Source organism: Indicator indicator, chromosome Z (genome assembly GCF_027791375.1).
Source record: "Indicator indicator isolate 239-I01 chromosome Z, UM_Iind_1.1, whole genome shotgun sequence".
NCBI classification, from domain to species: Eukaryota; Metazoa; Chordata; class Aves; order Piciformes; family Indicatoridae; genus Indicator; species Indicator indicator.
The window spans coordinates 52,833,466-52,853,229 of record NC_072053.1 but is presented as its reverse complement, the minus strand read 5'-3'; the positions used below and the strand labels follow the sequence as shown (position 1 = coordinate 52,853,229).

Genomic DNA, 19,764 nt, shown 5'->3' with positions numbered 1-19,764 from the left:
ATTAGTTCTCTAAGAGAGACTCATAGGAATATAATCTTTCTGCTGTTATTGTTAAATGATTGTAACTAGCTGTTTGAGTTTTGGTCACAAATATATTGGTATGGTGGTTTTGGCCTTGACCAGCTGCTCTCTCACTTCCTCTCCTCAACAGGTCAAGTAGAGAAAATACGATGAAGAAGCTGGTGGCTTAGGATAAAGACAGAAAGATTGTTTACTAGTTACTGTAATGGTCAAACCAAATTTGGCTTGGGGATGGTTTAATTTGTTTCTTACCTTTTCACTGTGTTTTAAAGTGTCAGTTAAGATAAAACACTCTTCCACTGTTTCTTCCCAGGCTCAGCATTCCCTCATTTCTAACTTGTCTTCTTTGCCCTGACCAGTGCAAATAGGTGTAGAATTGGGACTGCAATCAGTTCATAGCCATTTCTCTCTGCTGCCTCTTCCTCCTCACAATTGGCATGTGCTCCAGTGATATGCATGAAGTGTTCCAGCATGGGTGTTTCCCACGGGCCACAGCCCTTCAGGATGAAACTGCAGCAGCAGGGATTCCTCTCCATGGGCCACTCCTGCCAGAAGCAAACACCTCTGTGGGCTTTCCACAGGCTATAGCTTCCCCTAGAACATGTCCACTTGCTACAGTGCAAGGTCGTTCATGGACTTCAGTGTGGATCAGTGCTCTGGCATGGTCTTCACTGGACTGTAGGAGGACAGCATGTTTCACTGTGGTCTGCTGGTCCATAGGGCAACGGGGTAGTCTCTTGCTCCTCCCCCTCTCTCTTCTCTAATCTTGGTGTTTGCAGGGCAGCTTCTTTCATTTATTTTCCCCTTTTCCCCCCTGCTTTTCAAATCTCTTCAGGGCACTACTGTGGGATTATTTCTTAAGCACAATTGCATAAAATTAAGTTTGCATGTTTCAGTTTTGGTGGGTCTTAAAAGAGGACTACTCTAGTGATATCAATAGAGAGAGGAACTGACTGTTAGATTGGAAAATAATAATGGTCAGTATGCATAGTGCAGAAAAATGACAATTCTCCAAACATGAAATTGAAGCCAAAGTTAACTTATGCCATCTGTAAATAAAGGTTTACACTAGTAGTTCTGAACAACACAAGTTTTCATACATTTCAGAGAAACCGAGCTGTGCAGTGGTGGATTGTTAGTTACTTAAGAATATTAGATGAATCGTGTCAATGTCCTGTATGATCCAAATAAGGTATTCTAGTATGATTAGAACAGATGCAAACAAGTTATATAAGTGATTAATGAAAATGACACTTTAATTAGATCTGATCCTCTTCTCTGCTTAGAAGATCTTGGAATTTAAGACAAGGTCGTGATTGCTTGGCATCTCTTGAAAACCAGGACTTTAGTCCTTTGTTGATCCAGGCTCAGGGTTGACATCTGTGATTGTTTCCAAGCAGACATCAATCATAGAAGATTGTCTACTAGAGTTTGAGAATGAGAGACTCCGTATGAAATCAAGTTACCATCAAGACTGATAAAAGTTGTGTAAATAGTGATTATGGAAAAGCAGTAAGATACAATATAGGCTAACAAGTTGAGTATATAGAGATGTTGGAAATGCAACCACCCTTGGAGACAAGTGTTATCATGTATTATTTCTTTGCTTTGGTAGTGGAAAAATTCCAGGTTCTATCTGTTATGAAAATGTGACAGTCTCTGTTCTTTGTATTCAAGGTATGCAAAATCCAGTCAGATCAAGACCATGTCCAGCAGCAAGATATTTTTTAAAGGCAGTAGATTTCGTTACAGGTGGGTGTTTGCTCTTTCTTTTTCATAGTAAACCACTTCAGAAAGTAAGAGAAAACATCAGTAATTACTCATGGCAAACTGAGGACTTTACGTTCCTGAAGACCTGTTCACACCTAATATTTGAAAGACTTTCTGTTGTCTCTTTAGCATCACTTATGAAATAAATGGGAGGCTACATGCAGACTTCTGTCAAAGCTCAATTTCACCAGAAGAGGGCTTCCCTTTTAATGCAGTTTCTCTGAAAACAAAGATGCATGGCCAGTGATGAAATTGTATGCCCTCCTGTAACTAGTTAACTCTGGAGCCTGGATGAATCAGTGGGGCAGTTCAGTCGTGATCCTAGCATTCTACTACGAATGGTTTGTTTTGTGCAGTAGCTTTGCAGACAAGTGGTCAGTAAAATTTTTAATCTGGGACATTATATATCCTCTACATAGGAACTTTTTTTGGCCTTTCCCTTTTCTCATTTTGAATGTAACTTAATTGTTCAGGTATGTATAGTGCTTGGAATGACATGAACTCATCTTCAAATTTGCTTGAATATTTATTTCATGTTCTAATGCAGTGGAAAAGTAGCCAAAGAGGTCGTGGAGGCAAGCTCTAAAATCCAGAGGGAACCTCCTGAAGTTCACAGGTAAGTTCGGACATTCAATATTAAAGTTCAAGGACGAAAGAGGGTTATTATTCTCTACAGAGAAATTCTCTTTCCTTTACTATGAGATGTAATATCCGTCATTCTGAGCTTTCACAATGAGGCATGCAAGCCTTGGGAAGTATGTGTTGCTGTTAAAAAATTCTGGCAATAACTTATCATCTCCTGCACAGTGAACTTTGTGCTGCTTTGATGCTGGGTTTAATCAGTTAGTCAGAGAAGCAGCTTACATTTTTTTGTGTGTTACGACATAGACTGTTATTGCATGATCCTGACAGAAAAGTACACTGTCAATTCATCCATAATTCTTGCTCAGTTTAAAAGCAATTTGTTTTGTATATGCATGCCAGTACCTTTAAAAATATACTTGATGGTTTTTCCATTACACAGTCAGATTGAAAAGCAAGAATTTAATTCAGTATAGAGAAAAAATAGAGAAGTGAATTTTTTTCAGGGAAAAATTTGTCTTATTAGAATTAAGCAGCTTGCATTTACAAGGAAGAGCATACTTTCTAATACTTACCACTCACAGTTACAGTGAAAATTGTTAAGAACATAATTAAAGTCAGTACAGAAGGAAGAGGCAGAAAAAAGCTATTAGAAAACTAATTTAAAAGGTTACTTAACTTTCTGAACATTCTACAGCCACATCCCTATTTTCATATTAATTTTTTTCAGGTGTGGCAGGGGGTGTGTTTGGTTTACTTTTAATTGAATATGGTTCCTGCAACTACATTTGAATGAAAAGTGGATTATCTTTACTAAAGGTAGAAATGAACTTGCAGCAAATATTTATAAATACGTTGTTCCACTCTAATATGTAATAGATGGTAAAGTCATGCTTTTTGTAGACTACATTTAGAAATGTAGGCCTAGATTGTGCTAACTGAGAACACAGAATTCAGAATGTAGGTCAGTTATTGAGGAAAGGTAGAATATTTGGGCACACAAATGAAAAGGGTTACTCATGTGAAGAAATAACTCATTGTCTACTTTCCACAGGGATTGTTTTTCCCACAGGTTAAGAGAAGATTTTCACATAAAACATACCATTTAAAACTCTCAGTATACCTAAAGAAAAGCAAGTCATAGGGCAAATAAGTTTATAAAGCAATGTCTTCACAGAATCACAGGATGTTAGGGGCTGGAAGGGACCTCCGAAGATCATTGAGTCCAACACCCCTGCCAGAGTGGGACCATGGAGGCTAGCACAGGTCTCACAGGAATGCATCCAGATGGGTCTTGAAAGTCTCCAGAGAAAGAGACTCCACAACCTCTCTGGAGTGCCTATTCCAGTGCTCTGTGACCCTCACAGTGAAGAAGTTCCACCTAATGTTGCAACCTATCACAAGGTGCAACTGAGAAGAGCCTGTCCTCTCCCTCTTGACACCCAGCCCTCAGATATTTGTAAATATTTATTAAATCCCTTTTCAGCCTTCTCCAGACTAAAAAGCCCCAGGTCTCTCAACCTCTCCTCATAGGGCACATGCTCGAGTCCCTCAATCATCCTGGTAGCCCTCTGTTGGACTTTCTTGAGTAGATCCCTGTCCCTCTTGAACGGGGGAGCCCAAAACTGGATGCAATATTCCATGTGAGGTCTCACCAGGGCAGAGTAGAGGGGGAGTAGAACCTCCCTCGATCTGCTGGACACATTCCTTTTAATGCGCCCCAGGATCCCATTGGCCACAAGGGCACATTGCTGTCCCGTGGACAACTTCTTGTCCATGAGGACTCCCATGTCCTTCATGACAGGGCTGGTCCCTATCAGATCTCCTCCTAACCTGTACTGGTGCAGTTTATTATTCCTTCTCAGATGCAGGACTCTGCACTTACCATTGTTGAACCTCATTTTGTTCCTCTCTGCCCAGCTCTCCAGTATGTCCAGGTCTCTCTGAATGGCCGCACAGCCTTCAGGCGTATCAGCCAAACCTCCCAGTATGGTATAATCTTATGGATTCAATACCCATAAATAGTAATGTATGTGTTTAATGATTAACCTTCCAAGTTCCGTTTCTTAGACTAAGAAAAAGTGGTTTTGTAGTGTACATTTTGAAATGGGAGATAGTAGATAGTGTGTCCTAAAAGCACAAGAAGGCAAAAAGCACAGAAAATGTTCAGGTTAAATACAGACTTTAGAAACAACTTATGAAAGAGGATTTGGGGATGAGAAATGGTGTTTTTTTCTGTTGTAAAACATTTAGAGGAAATAATATGAATGATGGTAAAAATGTATATTAAAAAAAATATGTAAGTTTTCTCTTCCTGTGCCCCCTCTCAAGCCAATTGAGTGTTACTATGGTTACATTGAGAAAGAAATACTTATTGAGTATCTTTGTGCTTGTATGGTACATTTGAAGCACTAAAGACTGAAAATCTGTCAAAGTGTGTTTTTATGCACCATTAATCACAGAATCAACAGGCTGGAAAAGACCTCAGAGATCATCAAGTCCAACCTATTACCTAACACCTCACGACAACTAAACCATGGCTCCAAGTGCCACATCCAATCTTTTTTGAACATCTCCAAGGATGGTCACTCCATCACCTCCCTGGGCAGCCAATTACTCTCTCTGTGAAGAACTTTCTCCTCACCTGGAGCCTAAACTTCCTCTGGCGCAGCTTGAGACTGTGTCCTCTCATTCTGCCACTGGGAAAAGAGACCACTGCCACTGCCTCTCATTCCCTGGGAAAAGAGACCAACCCCCACCTGTCTACAACCTCCTTTCAGGTAGTTGTAGACAGCAATAAGGTCTCCCCTGAGCCTCCTCTTCTCCAGGCTAAACAACCCCAGCTCCCTCAAGCTCTCCTCACAGGGCTTGTACTTGAGACCTTTCACCAGCCTCATTGCCCTTCTCAGGACATGTTCAAGTATCTCAATGTCCTTAAATTGAGGAGCCAATTGGTGGCAAGTTCTTCTGATAAATACATGCTGAATGTTTTAGTTTTTTGCTTCCAAGACATGCCTGAAGGAGGGATATTTATGTATGAGTATGAAGTAGAAGCATTGTTTGCTGCCAGGCACAAGTCTTGTTTTGGGGGTTGTTAGATAGCTTTTTCCAGCAAGCACAAAAATCCAGGGGATGCATAGCAAGCCTGTGGTGATATTGTTGGGTTCCCGTGATTGCATTTAAAATATTCTGAGTGAAAAACTTTTTTGGATAGTGAAAATTACTAGTTTCCTTTCTACCTTCCCCTTACTTGAAGCCAAATGCTGATGTGTGCTATGTAGTGTGGAGAGGAGCAACAGACTGAAATTCTGCCTGAGGGAGAAGGGAGTCAGGCTATGTAGAGGGAAGCAAACCAGCACAAAACGTTCTCTTACACTTGGAATGTTGAAAGGTTTATGTCTGTTGAGGGTGCAACATAACATAGATGAAAGCAGTGCTTGGTGTGCAGAATTTATGATAGCTCAAGGCCTGGTGTAATGTATTCAGAATAACTCTGAGATTATGTGTATTGGACTGCAGTTCCTCTGAATAAACTGATCCTGTTTTCCCTGTTCTTTTAGAACCAGCATTACCCAGAGTCGCAGCTCTCCCTCTTTGAATAAGCAACTCATAATCAACATGGAACCTCTGCAGCCCCTCCTCCCTTCTCCCTGTGAGGAGGAAGAGGTTCCTTTAGATGAAGGTGAGTTGCTTACCTGATTCCCACCGAACACTAGTAATATTTGTTACAAAATATATGGAAAAATAAGTGAAAACTGTCAGTTTACTGCTATATTTGTTGTTTCTCTAGCTTGCTTTTACTTTTATATTTCTTTCTTTCTGTTCTAATGTTAGACAAAACTCTCTGCCAGTTTAGTTCTGTTGACAAAAAGGAACAATATTTGAAGGTCAGCTGGGAAAGATTCTCTGATAAATTAATCCCATTGGTGAAAAAGGATGCTAGTGGAAGATGAGTTTGAATGGATTTTGTAGAATAAGGTTTTCCAGGTATTTCTTGTTTCCTTGATATTTTAAAAGTCTTTTTAAAGTATTTTAAAAGTACTTTTTGAGATCTGGTCATTAAAAAAATGGTATGCACATCTTAATCAGCTTAGAATAGAATGATTACCTTCTTCCTTATGAAAAAGGAAGCCAATGAAACAAAACCTAAGAGTGTTCTTACTTGAGATGTAAAGAGCTAATTGTTTCAAAAATTGGGAAATAGGACCTCTGCTGTGGCTTTGTTGTGGTCAGTTAACAGGAAACAGAAAACAGCAGAGCAAGTACATTCATTTTCATGGCAGTACGGCATAGTTTCATTTTAGAGGAGTCACTTGAATGTGATTTGTTAATTCTTTTGAGTTTCAACAATGGATGTAGTAAGAACAGGCTGAAATAGATTGTGTACTTAACATATTATAGTTAACAAATGGCTGCATGACATGTAGTTACTTTTAGCAATTACTTATTTCTCCCTGATGGGAAACACCTGTATATGGAAATTCACTTTCTGGCAGCCATCAACCCATACTGTGCTCCTGCTAGGCAGTTGCCATCACTGCACAGTAGCAACCATTTGCAGCCTGTAAGTCATTTACAAATCTAAGCAATTAAATTAATTTTTGGAAACTGCTGATTTGTCATTGCCCTGTGCTCACTGGAGAGTGCTAGCTTCAAAGGTGTGCATCATGTAAGCTTCTGCTGTGCTTTTAGATGTAGCTGCTGCTAAGCCTCATGCTGACATGCACAGCTGCTTCCAACATCTCCTCCCCCTGGTAGGATGGGAAGAAGAAACTGGGAGCAAAATGCAAATCCCTGTGGGTTGATATAAGGAGAGTTTAATAGAACGACAGAAAGAATGAAGGAGCAACAATGATACAAATGAAGTAATATATGAAGGGAGTGATATAAAACTCAAACGGCTCACCCAGTGCTTTTATTTGCATGCCAAGAGCCACCACACCAGAAACCTACCCTGCCTGCCTGCACTAATCCACCCCTTACAGAGAAGGCATGACTTTGTATTGTATCAAATATTCCCTAGCTGGCTCAGCTGGCTTTCCAGGGTGTGGCTCTTCCTAGTTTCTTGTAAAGAAAATTCGCTCTATCCTAGATAAACTCGGGACATTATGCACCCCTTATACTATACCATCTATATGATGCCCAGAAGAGGTACTTAAAATTAACATTATGCAATTTAATTCACTGGTTGTTCTCACCCAAAATGAAATCACGTTACATTACACAATGGACTTCTTCATCCTCCTGCGTCATGTGAGACAGGCATCCAGGTCCTTAAGCAAAAACAAGCCTGTGTACAGGCTTGCCTTTGCCTAAAGCACAACTAACCTGGAATACATTCCCTGATGTATTCTTCATGTGCACTACGGGGACTTTACCTTCTTCTGCAGCATGTGGGAGCTTGGACTGAACAGGGCCAACTTGACTGGCAAACGCTTTGGTGTTAAGTACCTAGGTAGCTTCTGCTAAATGCTTGTCCTAGTTTTTTAAAGTCACATCCCCCATTTCTGTCTATTTTTTAGCAGCCCATTTTCCTGTGCATGGTAGGGGGAGTGATACACCCACTCGACTCTTCGGTCCAGGTGTCAATGAGTCTGTTCCAAAAAGGAGTCCTGTTGTCTGATTTGATTCTTTCAGGGTTACCATGTCACCATAAGACTTGTTTCTGCTCTTCAAGGCCCAGGATGGCATTCTAGGCAGTGGCGTAGGGCATGGAATAGGTTCCTAGCCACCCAGTGATAGCTTCCACCGTTGTGAGGGCATGACACTTGCCATGGGGGTCTGTGGGAGTGTGATGTAGTCACCCTACTAGGCCACTTTGTATTTATATTTCAGCCATCACCCTCCATTCTACAGAGGCTTTAGCTGCTCAGCTTTCTTGAGCTTGGCTTGCTTAATTGCAACATGTTTCACATTCATGGATAACCTGTGAAACAGTGTCCACCCCTTGATCTCAGGCCCATCTATATGTGGCATCTTTTCCTTGATGACCTGACATGTCTTGGGCACACCTGACATGTCTTGGGCACACCTAGGTTCATCCTTAGATTGCCAGTCCAAATTCACTCGACTCACTTCAGATTTAGCAGCCTGATCCACTTGCTGACTTGGTGTTCTTCAGTGGCCTGACTCTTCTTGTGTACATGCTTCAGCAGTTCATTGGTTAAGACTCCAAACAGCAGCCTTCTGCCTTTGGTATTTTCCCACCATGCACGACAGGACACATCAGTGAACAGGATACATTGCTTCTCGTTACCTGGGAGTTTGTTATACGTGGGACCTCCTCAGCATGTGTTTCCTTCTCCTCCTACTCTGGTGACATCTGATATCTTTTGTCCTCTGTCTGGTTTGTGATCACTTCCAAGATTTTTGAGCAGCTAGGGCTCTGTGTTCAAGCCTGTTGTGTTATCAGTGCAACCCACTTACTCCACATGGCATCAGCTGCATGGTGTGTAAAAGAAACTTCCCATTTGAACATCCAGCCCAGCACCAGCAGTTAGGGTGCTAGGAGGAGCTGTTCTTCTGTACCCGCTGCTTCCAAGGTAGCTCAAATTCCTTCACATGCTGCCAGTATCTCTTTCTCAGTTGGAACGTAGTTGATTCTTTGTATCCCCAGCTCCAGAATCCTAGGGGTTGGCTTCAGATCTTACTGTTTGCTCTCTGCCAGAGACTCTAGGTAGGACCGTTCTTCCCAGCTGCAATGTAGAGCAGATTTTCAACAATCTTGTCCTGCCCAGACTGTCTCAAGGGCTACTGCATGCACAATCTACTGTTTATTTTGTTCAAAGGCTCAGGGCCCCTTTAAAAATCCTTCTTCTGGGTCACCTGGCAGAGAGGGCTCACAACAGGCTGTAGTCTGGGATATGCGTCCTCCAGAAACCAACAACACACAAGCAAGCCTAGGTTTCCTTTGTATTGGTGGGTGGAGACAGAGATGCAGTCTTGTTAATCACATCCTTTGGGATCTAGTGACACCTGCCTACCTTTCTATAGCTTGAAACTCGTTCTCCTGTGGAAGTTGCTTGACTTTGATGGCAAAACTGGACTTCAGAAGGATTTGCACTATTTTTCTCCCTTTTCAAAAATATCTTTTTCTGTGTCACCCCATACTATGATGTCATCAACGTATTGCAAGTGTTGCATAGCTCCACCCTATTCTAGTGCAGTCTGAATCAGTCCATGGAAAATGGTGGGGCTGTGTTTCCATCCCTGGGGCAGTGAGTTCCAGGTGTACTGGATGCCCCTCCCTTGTGAAAGCAAACTGTGGCCTGCATTCTGGTGCTGTAGGAATAGACAAGTACTCATTAGTGATGTCAGTTGTGGCATTCCACTTGGATGCCTTTGACTCCAGTTGGCATTGAAGCTCCAGCACAGCAGCACTTGCTTATGTAATTTCATTCATGCCATAGTAGTCTAGTCTTAGTCCCCATTCTCCATTGGACCCCCATACTGGCCGTACGGTGCTATTGAAGGGTGAGCAGGTTTTGCTGATCACCCCTTGGCTCACCAACAGACTGATGTTTTTAGATGGAATCGCCACTGGTTCATCGTTGTGGTAGCAAGCGGCATCTGCTGTTCTTTAATGCTAGTCAACCCCATCACAGGAGAGTCCTCTGAGAGATCAGGCAAAGTGGACAACTATTTGTTTCCCTCTGTCTCCAAAGCGCCTATACCAAATACCCACCTGTAACCTTTTGTGTCCTTGAAATACCCTCTCCTGAGGTAGTCAATGCCAAGGACCTCTGGGCCAGTGACAATGAGGTGTTTATGCCACTCCTTCCCTGTTAAGCTTACTTCAGCTTCCAAACAGACTCAACTGTCACCGCAGAAACATGGATGGGTTTGAGCTCTCTGTAGCTTGATGACATTGGAGTACACTATGCACCAGTATTTACTGCAGCATTGTATTCCTGTGGGTCTGATGTGCCAGGCCATTGGATCCACATAGACCAGTAAACATGATTGGTACTTTCCTCCACTTGGCTAGAGGTAGAGCCCCTTTAATCCAATCAAAATCATTGATTTCTTGTGAAAATTACTTGGAGGTTCTTTCAAGAGGATCAGAAACTGGAGTGGCACTCTTCCTGGAGGAATCCCCTTTTGTAATTGTTTTGCCTCCCAGTTAGTGTACTTATATGGCTAAGACTGAAGTGTAGTTCTCTAGATCCTCCTTCTGGCCCTTCTTATAGATGGGCATCATGTTTGACAATCCCCAGGCAGCTGGGACCTCCCTGGTTAGCCAGGACTGCTGGTAAATGATGGAAAGTGGCTTAGGTGAGCACTTCCTTCAGCTCTCTCAGTACCCTTGGGTATATGCTGTATGGCCCCATAGAGTTGTATATGTCTAAGCAATGAAACAGGTCACTAACCATCTCTGCTGGGCTTATGGTTGTTTCATTCTGCTCCCCATCCCTGTCTTCCAGCTCAGGGGGCTAGATATCCAGTGAGAAACTGGTCCTACTACTAAAGACTGAGGCAAAGAAGGTATCAAGTACCTCAGCCTTTTCCTCCTCCTACTGATGCTCTCTTGGTTGCCACAGCAATTAGGAGAATAAAGATGAGAAAAGCAGACAGAATTTTACTTTTGAAGTGGTGACAAAAATCAACATAGAAAGTGAAAGGACGCTTGATCTATCCTCAGACCCACAAGGAAGTGCTTGCAGAAAAGAAAAGAAAGAGGGGATTGTTGCCTCTGCAGGAGGGAGGAATGGAAAGGAGCACTGCTTTATATTCACACTATATGGGCCAGGAAAGAAAAAGGAGGGGCACCATAAAGATGCTTTCCAGAAGCTCCATTGAAGGAGATGTCTTTCATGAGAGAAATCCCTTAGTGTAAAATACACATTTGTGGGACTCTGTCTTCTTTTTTCCCATATATTTGCATGCACAACATTGATTTTATGCTGCAGAGGGAACAAGGATGTCAGATAACAAAACCTTGGATGGCACAGCATGTTGAAAACATTAAGGGTAAGTATTCTGGGAAATGAGAGACTACTTCCCTGCCAGAACACTCCTTCCAGTTTATCTCCTCTCTGTAGTTTTACAGAACCTAGTAGGAGGTCCTTTCCTGTTAGGACAGTCTGATGCTGTGCATATGATTGTGATCTAGCTTCCAGCTGCAGCAAGTTACCAGCAGTCACATATGCATGTCAGGCCTTTTTTAGGAGGCTGCATATCTCTGCTGTATGGGGATGTGCCCAGTCCTCTGAAACAGTACTTTGTTCTGGTGGATACCGCACTATGTTTTGATGCCTTGGATATTTTTATGCTTGTGTGTATGGTTCAGCTGTTGTGCTAGCAACTGCTAAGTGAGACGGATGCTGTGGGAGTTAGTATTGTACGTTATGAGGCATTTGGAAATGTTTAAAAATAGCCTCTCATTCTATTCCCTGCTGAGATATTTTTGTTAGCCATGTTAGAAGCTTGTCATTTGATTCAGTGAGAGTGACTCGTGTAGCCTCTTAAACCTCATTGGGAACTCAATAAAAGGTCAAAGCTGGTATGGGTAGAGCCTTTACAGGACTTTGAGAAGAGGAATTAATAGTCAAAATGGTGAAATGTCTTGTAAAAATCCAGACCAAGAGAAGCATTCATTTGCGGATGGTTAACCACTGCAGCAAGGAAGTGTGCATTCGATTACTGCGGCATGGCTCCAAGATCACGGCCAGAAGGGCTGGTAAATTTACGTTTTTTAACTCAAACCTTTATCTTCTGCCCCACAGCTTGTTAAGCAAATAGTGGTCTCTTGGAAAAGAACTCTACTGTGAAATAAAATGTTATATTTTGTACAGCACAGAATAAGGACAAATTACTGACAGGAGCAGAGTTGCAAACAGGGAATGAATGAGAGGAAGCTTAAATAGCATTCTGGTAATATCTTATATGAATTGTGGATTTATTTGTTAATTGCTGACAAATGAAGGACTGGTATTTTGCCTTTGTGCTTTTTCTTGGGCTGAGGGTGAAAAATACTTTGAAACTCTGATAATTTCCAACAAAGCAAAATAGTTCTTAAATTGGCAGGTAAGTTGGTAGCATATTTTGAGTGTCAGTCAAATACAGGTATATAGGTTAGTATATAGGTTAGTATTTTACTGCAACTGAATGGCTTGGGTTGACTGGTCATAACTTTATTTTTCTAGCTACTGAATAATTTAATCTACTGAATAATAGTACTGGGTGGAGGGGAAAGGAGTGTGATTCAAATCTCTTTTTCATTGCGTATAACAGGATTGCAACCTATCGAACAAAAAGTATTCAGTATTGCTTTGGATAGCGACACAAAGGTTTTTGGATAGCAAAATAAAGTTTGGGTTTTTTCTTGTTTTTATACCAAATCTCTTTGTCAAAGGTGGATTTGTCCTATCAATCTATATGTGTCTGTTATCTTGAGGTAGTAAGATATTTCAAATCTGTTTCTCTGTGCTTTCTGTGGTACTGTTTACTTTTGATATTTTTGCATATATAGGTTGACATTTCAGTTTTCATGCACTTTTATTAAACTGAGCCTTTGCATTGAATATTTGTTTCAGAAATTAGTATGTACAGAAGAATTAAACGAGAATGTTCTGGCAAATACCAGAATATTCTCACACTTTGGCACGTGAAAATCAGGAAGCACTAACCAGCAGATATAGAACCGTTTTCTTGCAGTGATTTGTCTGTGGGTAGCAACAGCTCCTGGCTGCCTTAGCTTTGTGGGTTCACCACTCTGGGAAACTACAGTATCTCTAAGAATACACCTAACTTCCTTGATTAAAACCAGATAAATCATTAGATTTATGTGCATTTTGTATTCTTACATCTCAGAGGTTAAATGCTGGATCTAAATAGATAGAAGCTATCTTCTTGATTTAGTGTGACATCTAATAACACATTCGTGCATTGGGATTACTTTGGTTCATAAACCCCTTGATTTTGCAGTACTGGATATAGGATGTTATTCCTTTTGGTATTCACATGCATAAAACCTGCATGTCAGCATATGAGTGAAGCCTATGGACTGGAGTTAGCTTGTGCCAAAATCATGGCAGGGGGCATAACTCTTGGGAGAACTCCATTGCACTTGTGACCTTCTCAGAACAATGCGGACTCATGTCAGGAGAACTCACCCAACCTGAGTGGGGCTGCTGAAACGTCCCAGTTGTCCTTGAGGGCTGAACTTTCACATCAGTGCCCATCTCTTTTCAACCTTGCTCTCTTTGGCCTCGTGCTGGACACTGAGTTGCTGCAGTTACTTAACCAGCTTCTCCCCTTTCTCTGATCTGCTGTCAAATGTATTTTACCTTCTCATTTCTGCTCTCATGATTACAGTTCTCTCTCTGCTACTCCCTTCAGCCTTTTCACTGTTGGGTCCTGCTTCTCAAAGCAGTTCAGCAATGCTAAGGTGGTTAGCATTAGAGGGAAATTAGAGGTAGACGTGCCAGAATGCCTGCTGTGCTGCACGCTGTTTTGCTTCTATCTTCCTGGTTTGTTTGCCCTTTGTGGGGTGTGAAAAGCAGGATGGTGGTCTCCAGTGGCTACCCTAGCTGTGACATTAGCTGAACACTGACACAGCGCATCTGGGAGATGAGTTGTAACACTGCAAAGTCAGGGTGCTTGCAACTGAAGTGAGGAGGCAACTGTGACAGGGCTTTGCTCCCCTCTGTGAGTTCTTGTAAGAATGAAACAAACAAGAAAGGCTAGCAGGAAAGTCAGCTCACTGCCTAAAAATGAGTTACTATAAACTGGCATTGATTTACTTTCCTTGCAAAGCTAGAACAGGTGTCTTCTATGGGCAATGCTGTGCGTAAGGTAGGGATCTATCGCCTCCTAATTCTGAGGACTGGACATCTGGCACTGATGCAGGTCCTCCTTCAGTGGAGATCCTGTCTAGGGGAATATTTGAGTTTAGTACAATTGTAGATTCTGTTTCCTTTTCCTGCATTTTCTTTTTGACATCTATATACTTTGCTCATGTAAGAAAGTCACCCTCTCCCTTTCCTCTAAATGGCCATTCTATTTATAACGCATTGAAAACAAGCAAAGAACTACACAGCATTTCCAGAGGAAATAGTAAAAGGGAGATAAAAGAACTGTCTTAATTGCAGCCTGGCTGGTCTTACCTGTTTACATGTCTATATCAAATATTCCCAGCACTGCTCTTTCTAATCTGTTTCCAGTTCTCTGTTTGAAAGAGGGAAATATTCACACTTGTTCTTTTCTCCATTATGCAGAGCCCTTACTGATGTGTAATTGTGTTTGCATGTCTGGTAAGTAAAGCTCTGTGTGGTATATACAGTCACCAGACCATGTGTGAACTGATTTTTTTTAATAAGGAGAGGATACATTTTTAGGGAGTGCTGTGTTTCCAGCAACTGCAGTCTCTTAAGAATGGTAAAGCTGGGGCTGCTCTTCGTCCTGCTAATCCTCAGCTGCTGGTTTTGGCCTCTTCAGAAACCCTAGCAGCTGACAACATTTATGTCACACCTCTTGCATGTTCATGTTTGCAATGGATAATCACTGTAAATGCATGTTGCAGTCAGCTGGTTCATGTTCCTATCTGTTGTGGCAAGTTAGAAGTTTGGAGCAATCCTGGTATTTGGTGGAAGAGAACCACTGAGCTTTGGCTGGAATAATGGGATCAGTCTGACTCTGTAACATTTGCCGAGTTGCCAGGAAAGTGCAGCAAATTTTTGCTATACATATATAAGAAATAAAATTGAGCTTATTTAATTGATATTCCACCAATGTGTATTAAAAAATTCTGACCTATGAAATGTAAATTGCAGGTAAAACTGGAAAATGAAGAATGGGAGGAGATGATTGTTCTCAAGTATAATAAGGCTGAGGGGTCTGTCTACAACTACCTGAAGGGAGGTTGTAGCCAGGTGGGGGTTGGTGTCTTCTCCCAGGCAACCAGCAACAGAACGAGAGCACACAGTCTCAAGTTGTGCCAGGGGAGGTATAGGTTGGATGTTAGGAGGAAGTTCTTCACAGAGAGGGTGATTGCCCATTGGAATGGGCTGCCCAGGGACATGGTGGAGGCGCTGTCCCTGGAGATGTTCAGGAAAAGACTGGATAGGGCTGGGTGATAGGTTGGACTGGATGATCTTGGAGGTCTCTTCCGACCTGATTGAGGATTTGGGTTTTTTTTAACCTGGTTTTACTGCTTCAGATGACTAACACTTGAAGGCTATCCAAAAAATAAGCAATATGAAAAAGTTGCTCCTTTCTTAAATTTGTGTCACTAGAAAATTTACTTTATTGTAGCATTATTTCTGAATTTCAGTGCTTTATTTTGATACTCTTGTGCACGCTTAAGCCATGTAAATTATACCTGCCATAATGGTGTTACACTTGTGTCTTTTGATATCATCAGAATCTGAGCAGCCCAACATAGTTATGTGGATATTGCAACATGACTGAAACCTGGCTGTGGGCTTGCATTAACCATGGTTGACAGCTGATCACTTCTTCAGTCTTTGAGTTGAGAAATGTGATGTCATAGGGAATGAGAAGGAATGACAAGAACAGCTTTACATATATAATTTTTTTTTAATATCGAATGAGCTTTCAACAGTGGCAGTTAAACTCCAGATTTTCAATTTTCAAATTTTAAAGTTTCAAATTTTTATATTAAAATGTTATTTATTTACACTTGTATTTGTCTTGTGTAAAATGCTATTACTTTGATCTATTATGTTTAAACAACATGTAAACCAATTGAAAATTCTTATTAAAGAATTTGCTTGAATGAAACAATGGACTGTAAAGTTAATGTATGCTTCAGAACTGTGCCACAAATTCAATACAACCCCTTCAGAAAACACTGATCTGAAAATGCTTCTGTGCTATCTTCTATACATAGCTTAATCACAAAGTCAGAAGTTTCTCCCCTTTTTGTAGAAAACCCCACAGCTTTAATGGAAGTTATGATTTTTCTTGTTTATGTTCACTATGTGTGTTATGTGCACTGGAATTTACTTTGGGGAAGGAGAGAAGGCTCAAGAATTGATTAGTTGGGGTGACCTTCTTTGCAGTAGCTGCAGCTGTCCTCTCTATGGTGAGAAATATGATGAAGATACATTACTAACCTTGCATCTAAGCAGGTACAGAGAAGCCTTTGGCCAGGATTCTCACATTTAGGAGGTTAAAATTAAGTCCTTTAATCCATACTGCGGTGCCTAAGTAATTGACTCAACTTACCTTTTAATCCTGTTGCAAGAAAGTGAAAAGCACTTTGGAAAATCCAGTTGTAGTACTTGTGTATCTAAAGATATAAAGAGGAAAAAATAAAATGGAAAATAGAGATTGTAAGACTTTGTCATTCAATAAATAAAAAAATTGTAAGAGTGAGAAAGTCTAAGGTAAGTATCGCCAGGTTCACTGAAATGTGCTTAATGACTATTGCTAGTTTAATGATCAGTAGCCAGTAGCTTAAGAATATCCTTTTGCTACCTGAAATAGAAGGAAAGTAGGTTTCAAAAACAGTTAATTATTTCAGTACAGTGGTTAGTGTCTACAATTCTTAGGCCTAATAATGTTAGGTAAAAAAGGCTGACATTCTCAAGAAAAAAAATGTAAAAAGGCTTCTGATCTCATAGTGAGATTCATTACAGGATTCAGGTCAATTGCATTTGAATTACTGTTTAAAATTGTAACTTAGAATTGTGATCCAAAGCATCTAATCTGTGTATCTTTGTAGATATCTTTATGGTAGGAATTTTTGATATTCAGTGTTTGTATCATATGTTTACAAAGCAGTGATGCATCTCTATAGCATGATTTAAGTCATACTTTGTTTTGTCTCATATGACCATAATGGGCCTTTTAAAAAAAAATTAATTTAACTTTTTTTTTTTTTTTAAATATATTTGCCATTCTTTAATAGAAAACATTCATAGAACTTGCTCAGACCCTTTTACTTCACACTGGAAACCATTGTAAGTCTAGTGTAATTAGCACTGGAGATGAACCACTTTTCCATTTACTTGTGTTTGTATAATAACACATTTTCTTTTATACCATGTTGGTTTGCAGTTTCTGCACTAAAACTGGAATAAATGCTGTCAGTTTGCTATAATTTTGCAGAGATCTTTTGGTAAAATCAAAGAATTGGGTTAATTTGAATTGCATGCAGCACTTGAACATGAATTTCCCGAGTTACCTGTTGGACAACTCCTGTAACCTTGTTGGTTATTGGTTTTACCTACTTTGTCCTTATTTTCATGTTGCATTTGGATTAGTAATTGGTAAAGAAAGGAGAAATGCTTAATGTCATGAAACAAAAAGTACTAAGTGTTATCATATACTACTGTTGAATATGATACTGTGTGGCCTGTTCCTTCTGCACATAGATGGAATGTGATAAAAATAATGGTTGTTGGATGTGCAACAAACTGGAAACTCTTTTCCTATTGTGTTGCCTGACCACTGTGTTCAACTTTCCTACTCCTGCAGCTGACAAATAGCAGTCATGCAGTGTTGATGTAGCTGCAAAACAGCAGCTTAGTGCTGTTAGTATTAGACTTAAAAAAACGGGAGAAAGTTTTCATCTTGGGCAGAGAGTGGGGTCACAAGAAACAAGGGTACCAGGAAGGCTAAGACAAATTCCTCTATAAGGGGAAGAGAGAAATTCCAGTGAGAGGGAGAAAAGTGACTGAGTATGAAGAGTAGAAGGGCAACTGAAACAAAATGAGAAGAGAGTGAGCTTTTAAAAATGTGAGGTATTTTAATTCCATTTTAATGATATCTAATCCTTATACTATGTTTCAACCTTCCTCTCCTTTTATCTCCTGTACTGTTAATGTGACTTTATCATGATAATCTATTATGAAAATTTTTAAGACAGTATGACATTAAAAAGATAATCTCAGACAGTATCTTATCACTTTCCCCTCACTCATCTCAAAGAAATAAAGGTGGGTGGTTGTTATTGTAAGATATTAAATAGCACTATTTCATATAGGTGCTTGTTATTAATTTATTTCAGAACTGCCAATAGGAAATGAGCAGTTCTGTTTTCTCTTTTGCATTGCACCGTTGTTAGAGCAGCTGCATCACTCAGAATTACGAAGATCTATTGTATTATAATGTTGTGAAAGATGTTGCCCTCTGGAGCTTTTCAAAAAGACTTTCCAATGTTTGCTAATTGTGTATGATCTAATTCAGTATGCAAAATGGTTGCAGAATCTTCTTTCCAACCTCTATTAGATACTATTAGAAGGCTGAGTTTTGCCATGAAGAAGGCGGAAATTTAGGATCACTATTTTCCTCCCCTTTTTTCAGGTATCCAGCTGCCAAAGGAAGATGAGATTTTAGTACCTGTGACTTTAAGCTCCCCAATTAAGGACAGTGGGGAGAATGCCAACCTTGCCATTGAACAAGAAGAGAACATGAAAGAGGAACCTTTAACTATCTCAGAACTGGTATACAATCCTAGTGCCAGCTTGCTGCCCACTCCTGTTGATGATGAGATTGACATGCTTTTTGATAGCTGTCCAAGAGTAGAGAATGAGAAAGATGATACAGATTCATTTGAGGACCTGGAAGCAGATGAAAATGCCTTTTTGATTGCAGAGGAGGAAGAACTGAAAGAAGCTCGGAGGGCGCTTAGATGGAGCTATGACTTTGTGATGGGGAACATAAAGGTGAATGCCGTTGTGAAAAGTTTTTCCAGACTTCTTCTTGTAGGCCTTGGAGTGTTGTTATTTGTGTTCCCTGTTCTCCTTGTTCTGTTGGAGTCAGACCTTCAAATCTCATTCCTCCATGAAATTCGTCAGACGCCGGAGTTTCAGCAGTTTCACATTGAATATTACTGCCCACTGAGGCAGTGGTTTGCTTGCAAAATAAACTTCATTCGTGACATGATGGGCAGCTTTTAAATTTTAAATAAATATGGTACAGCTAAGGGCTATATTCAAAATTTCATTTAGTGACAGCTTTCCATAATGCCCCTGGGCCCATCAGTTGGTAGAGGTCTTCATATCCAGTTCATTACAAACTCTTTAGGCTCTTAAGTTCCCTTTAAAGACTTAAATTGCCCTTTTAGTTACAGGCTTCTACTGTCATCTTTCAATAATCAAAAGGAATCTTTATTTTAATTACATTTCAGACTTCCTGCTCACTTATTATATCATATAAGATGAGGTCATAGTAAGTCTTATTGCCCTCAATCTTTCAATCCTTGACACTAAAAGAAAAACTTCCTTGAATATACTCCTTAGTGCAGCAATCTCTTCTAACCAATGCCTATACAAGCAAAGTTTATGCTGGGTTTGGTTTTTTTTGTTTTGTTTTGTTTTGTTTTCTGTTTGTTTGGGTTTTTACATTTGTACGTGTTTAAAATATTTTGGTAAATTTTTAGCAAGAGACAACTTCTGATGTTGTTTAAATGTACAAATCAGT

At 40.3% G+C, this 19,764-nt stretch overlaps 1 protein-coding gene across 1 annotated transcript in view; it reads left to right on the top strand.

The window, feature by feature from the left end:
- Positions 1–19,241, top strand: part of FRMD3 (FERM domain containing 3) — a 142,416-nt gene extending 123,175 nt beyond the window's left edge. Inside the window, exons 11-14 of the mRNA XM_054397696.1 lie at positions 1,699–1,773; positions 2,339–2,407; positions 5,934–6,055; positions 18,646–19,241. Coding sequence (XP_054253671.1) covers positions 1,699–1,773; positions 2,339–2,407; positions 5,934–6,055; positions 18,646–19,241 — 862 coding nt within the window. The remainder of the gene's footprint in view (positions 1–1,698; positions 1,774–2,338; positions 2,408–5,933; positions 6,056–18,645) is intronic.
- Positions 19,242–19,764: the final 523 nt, after the last annotated feature.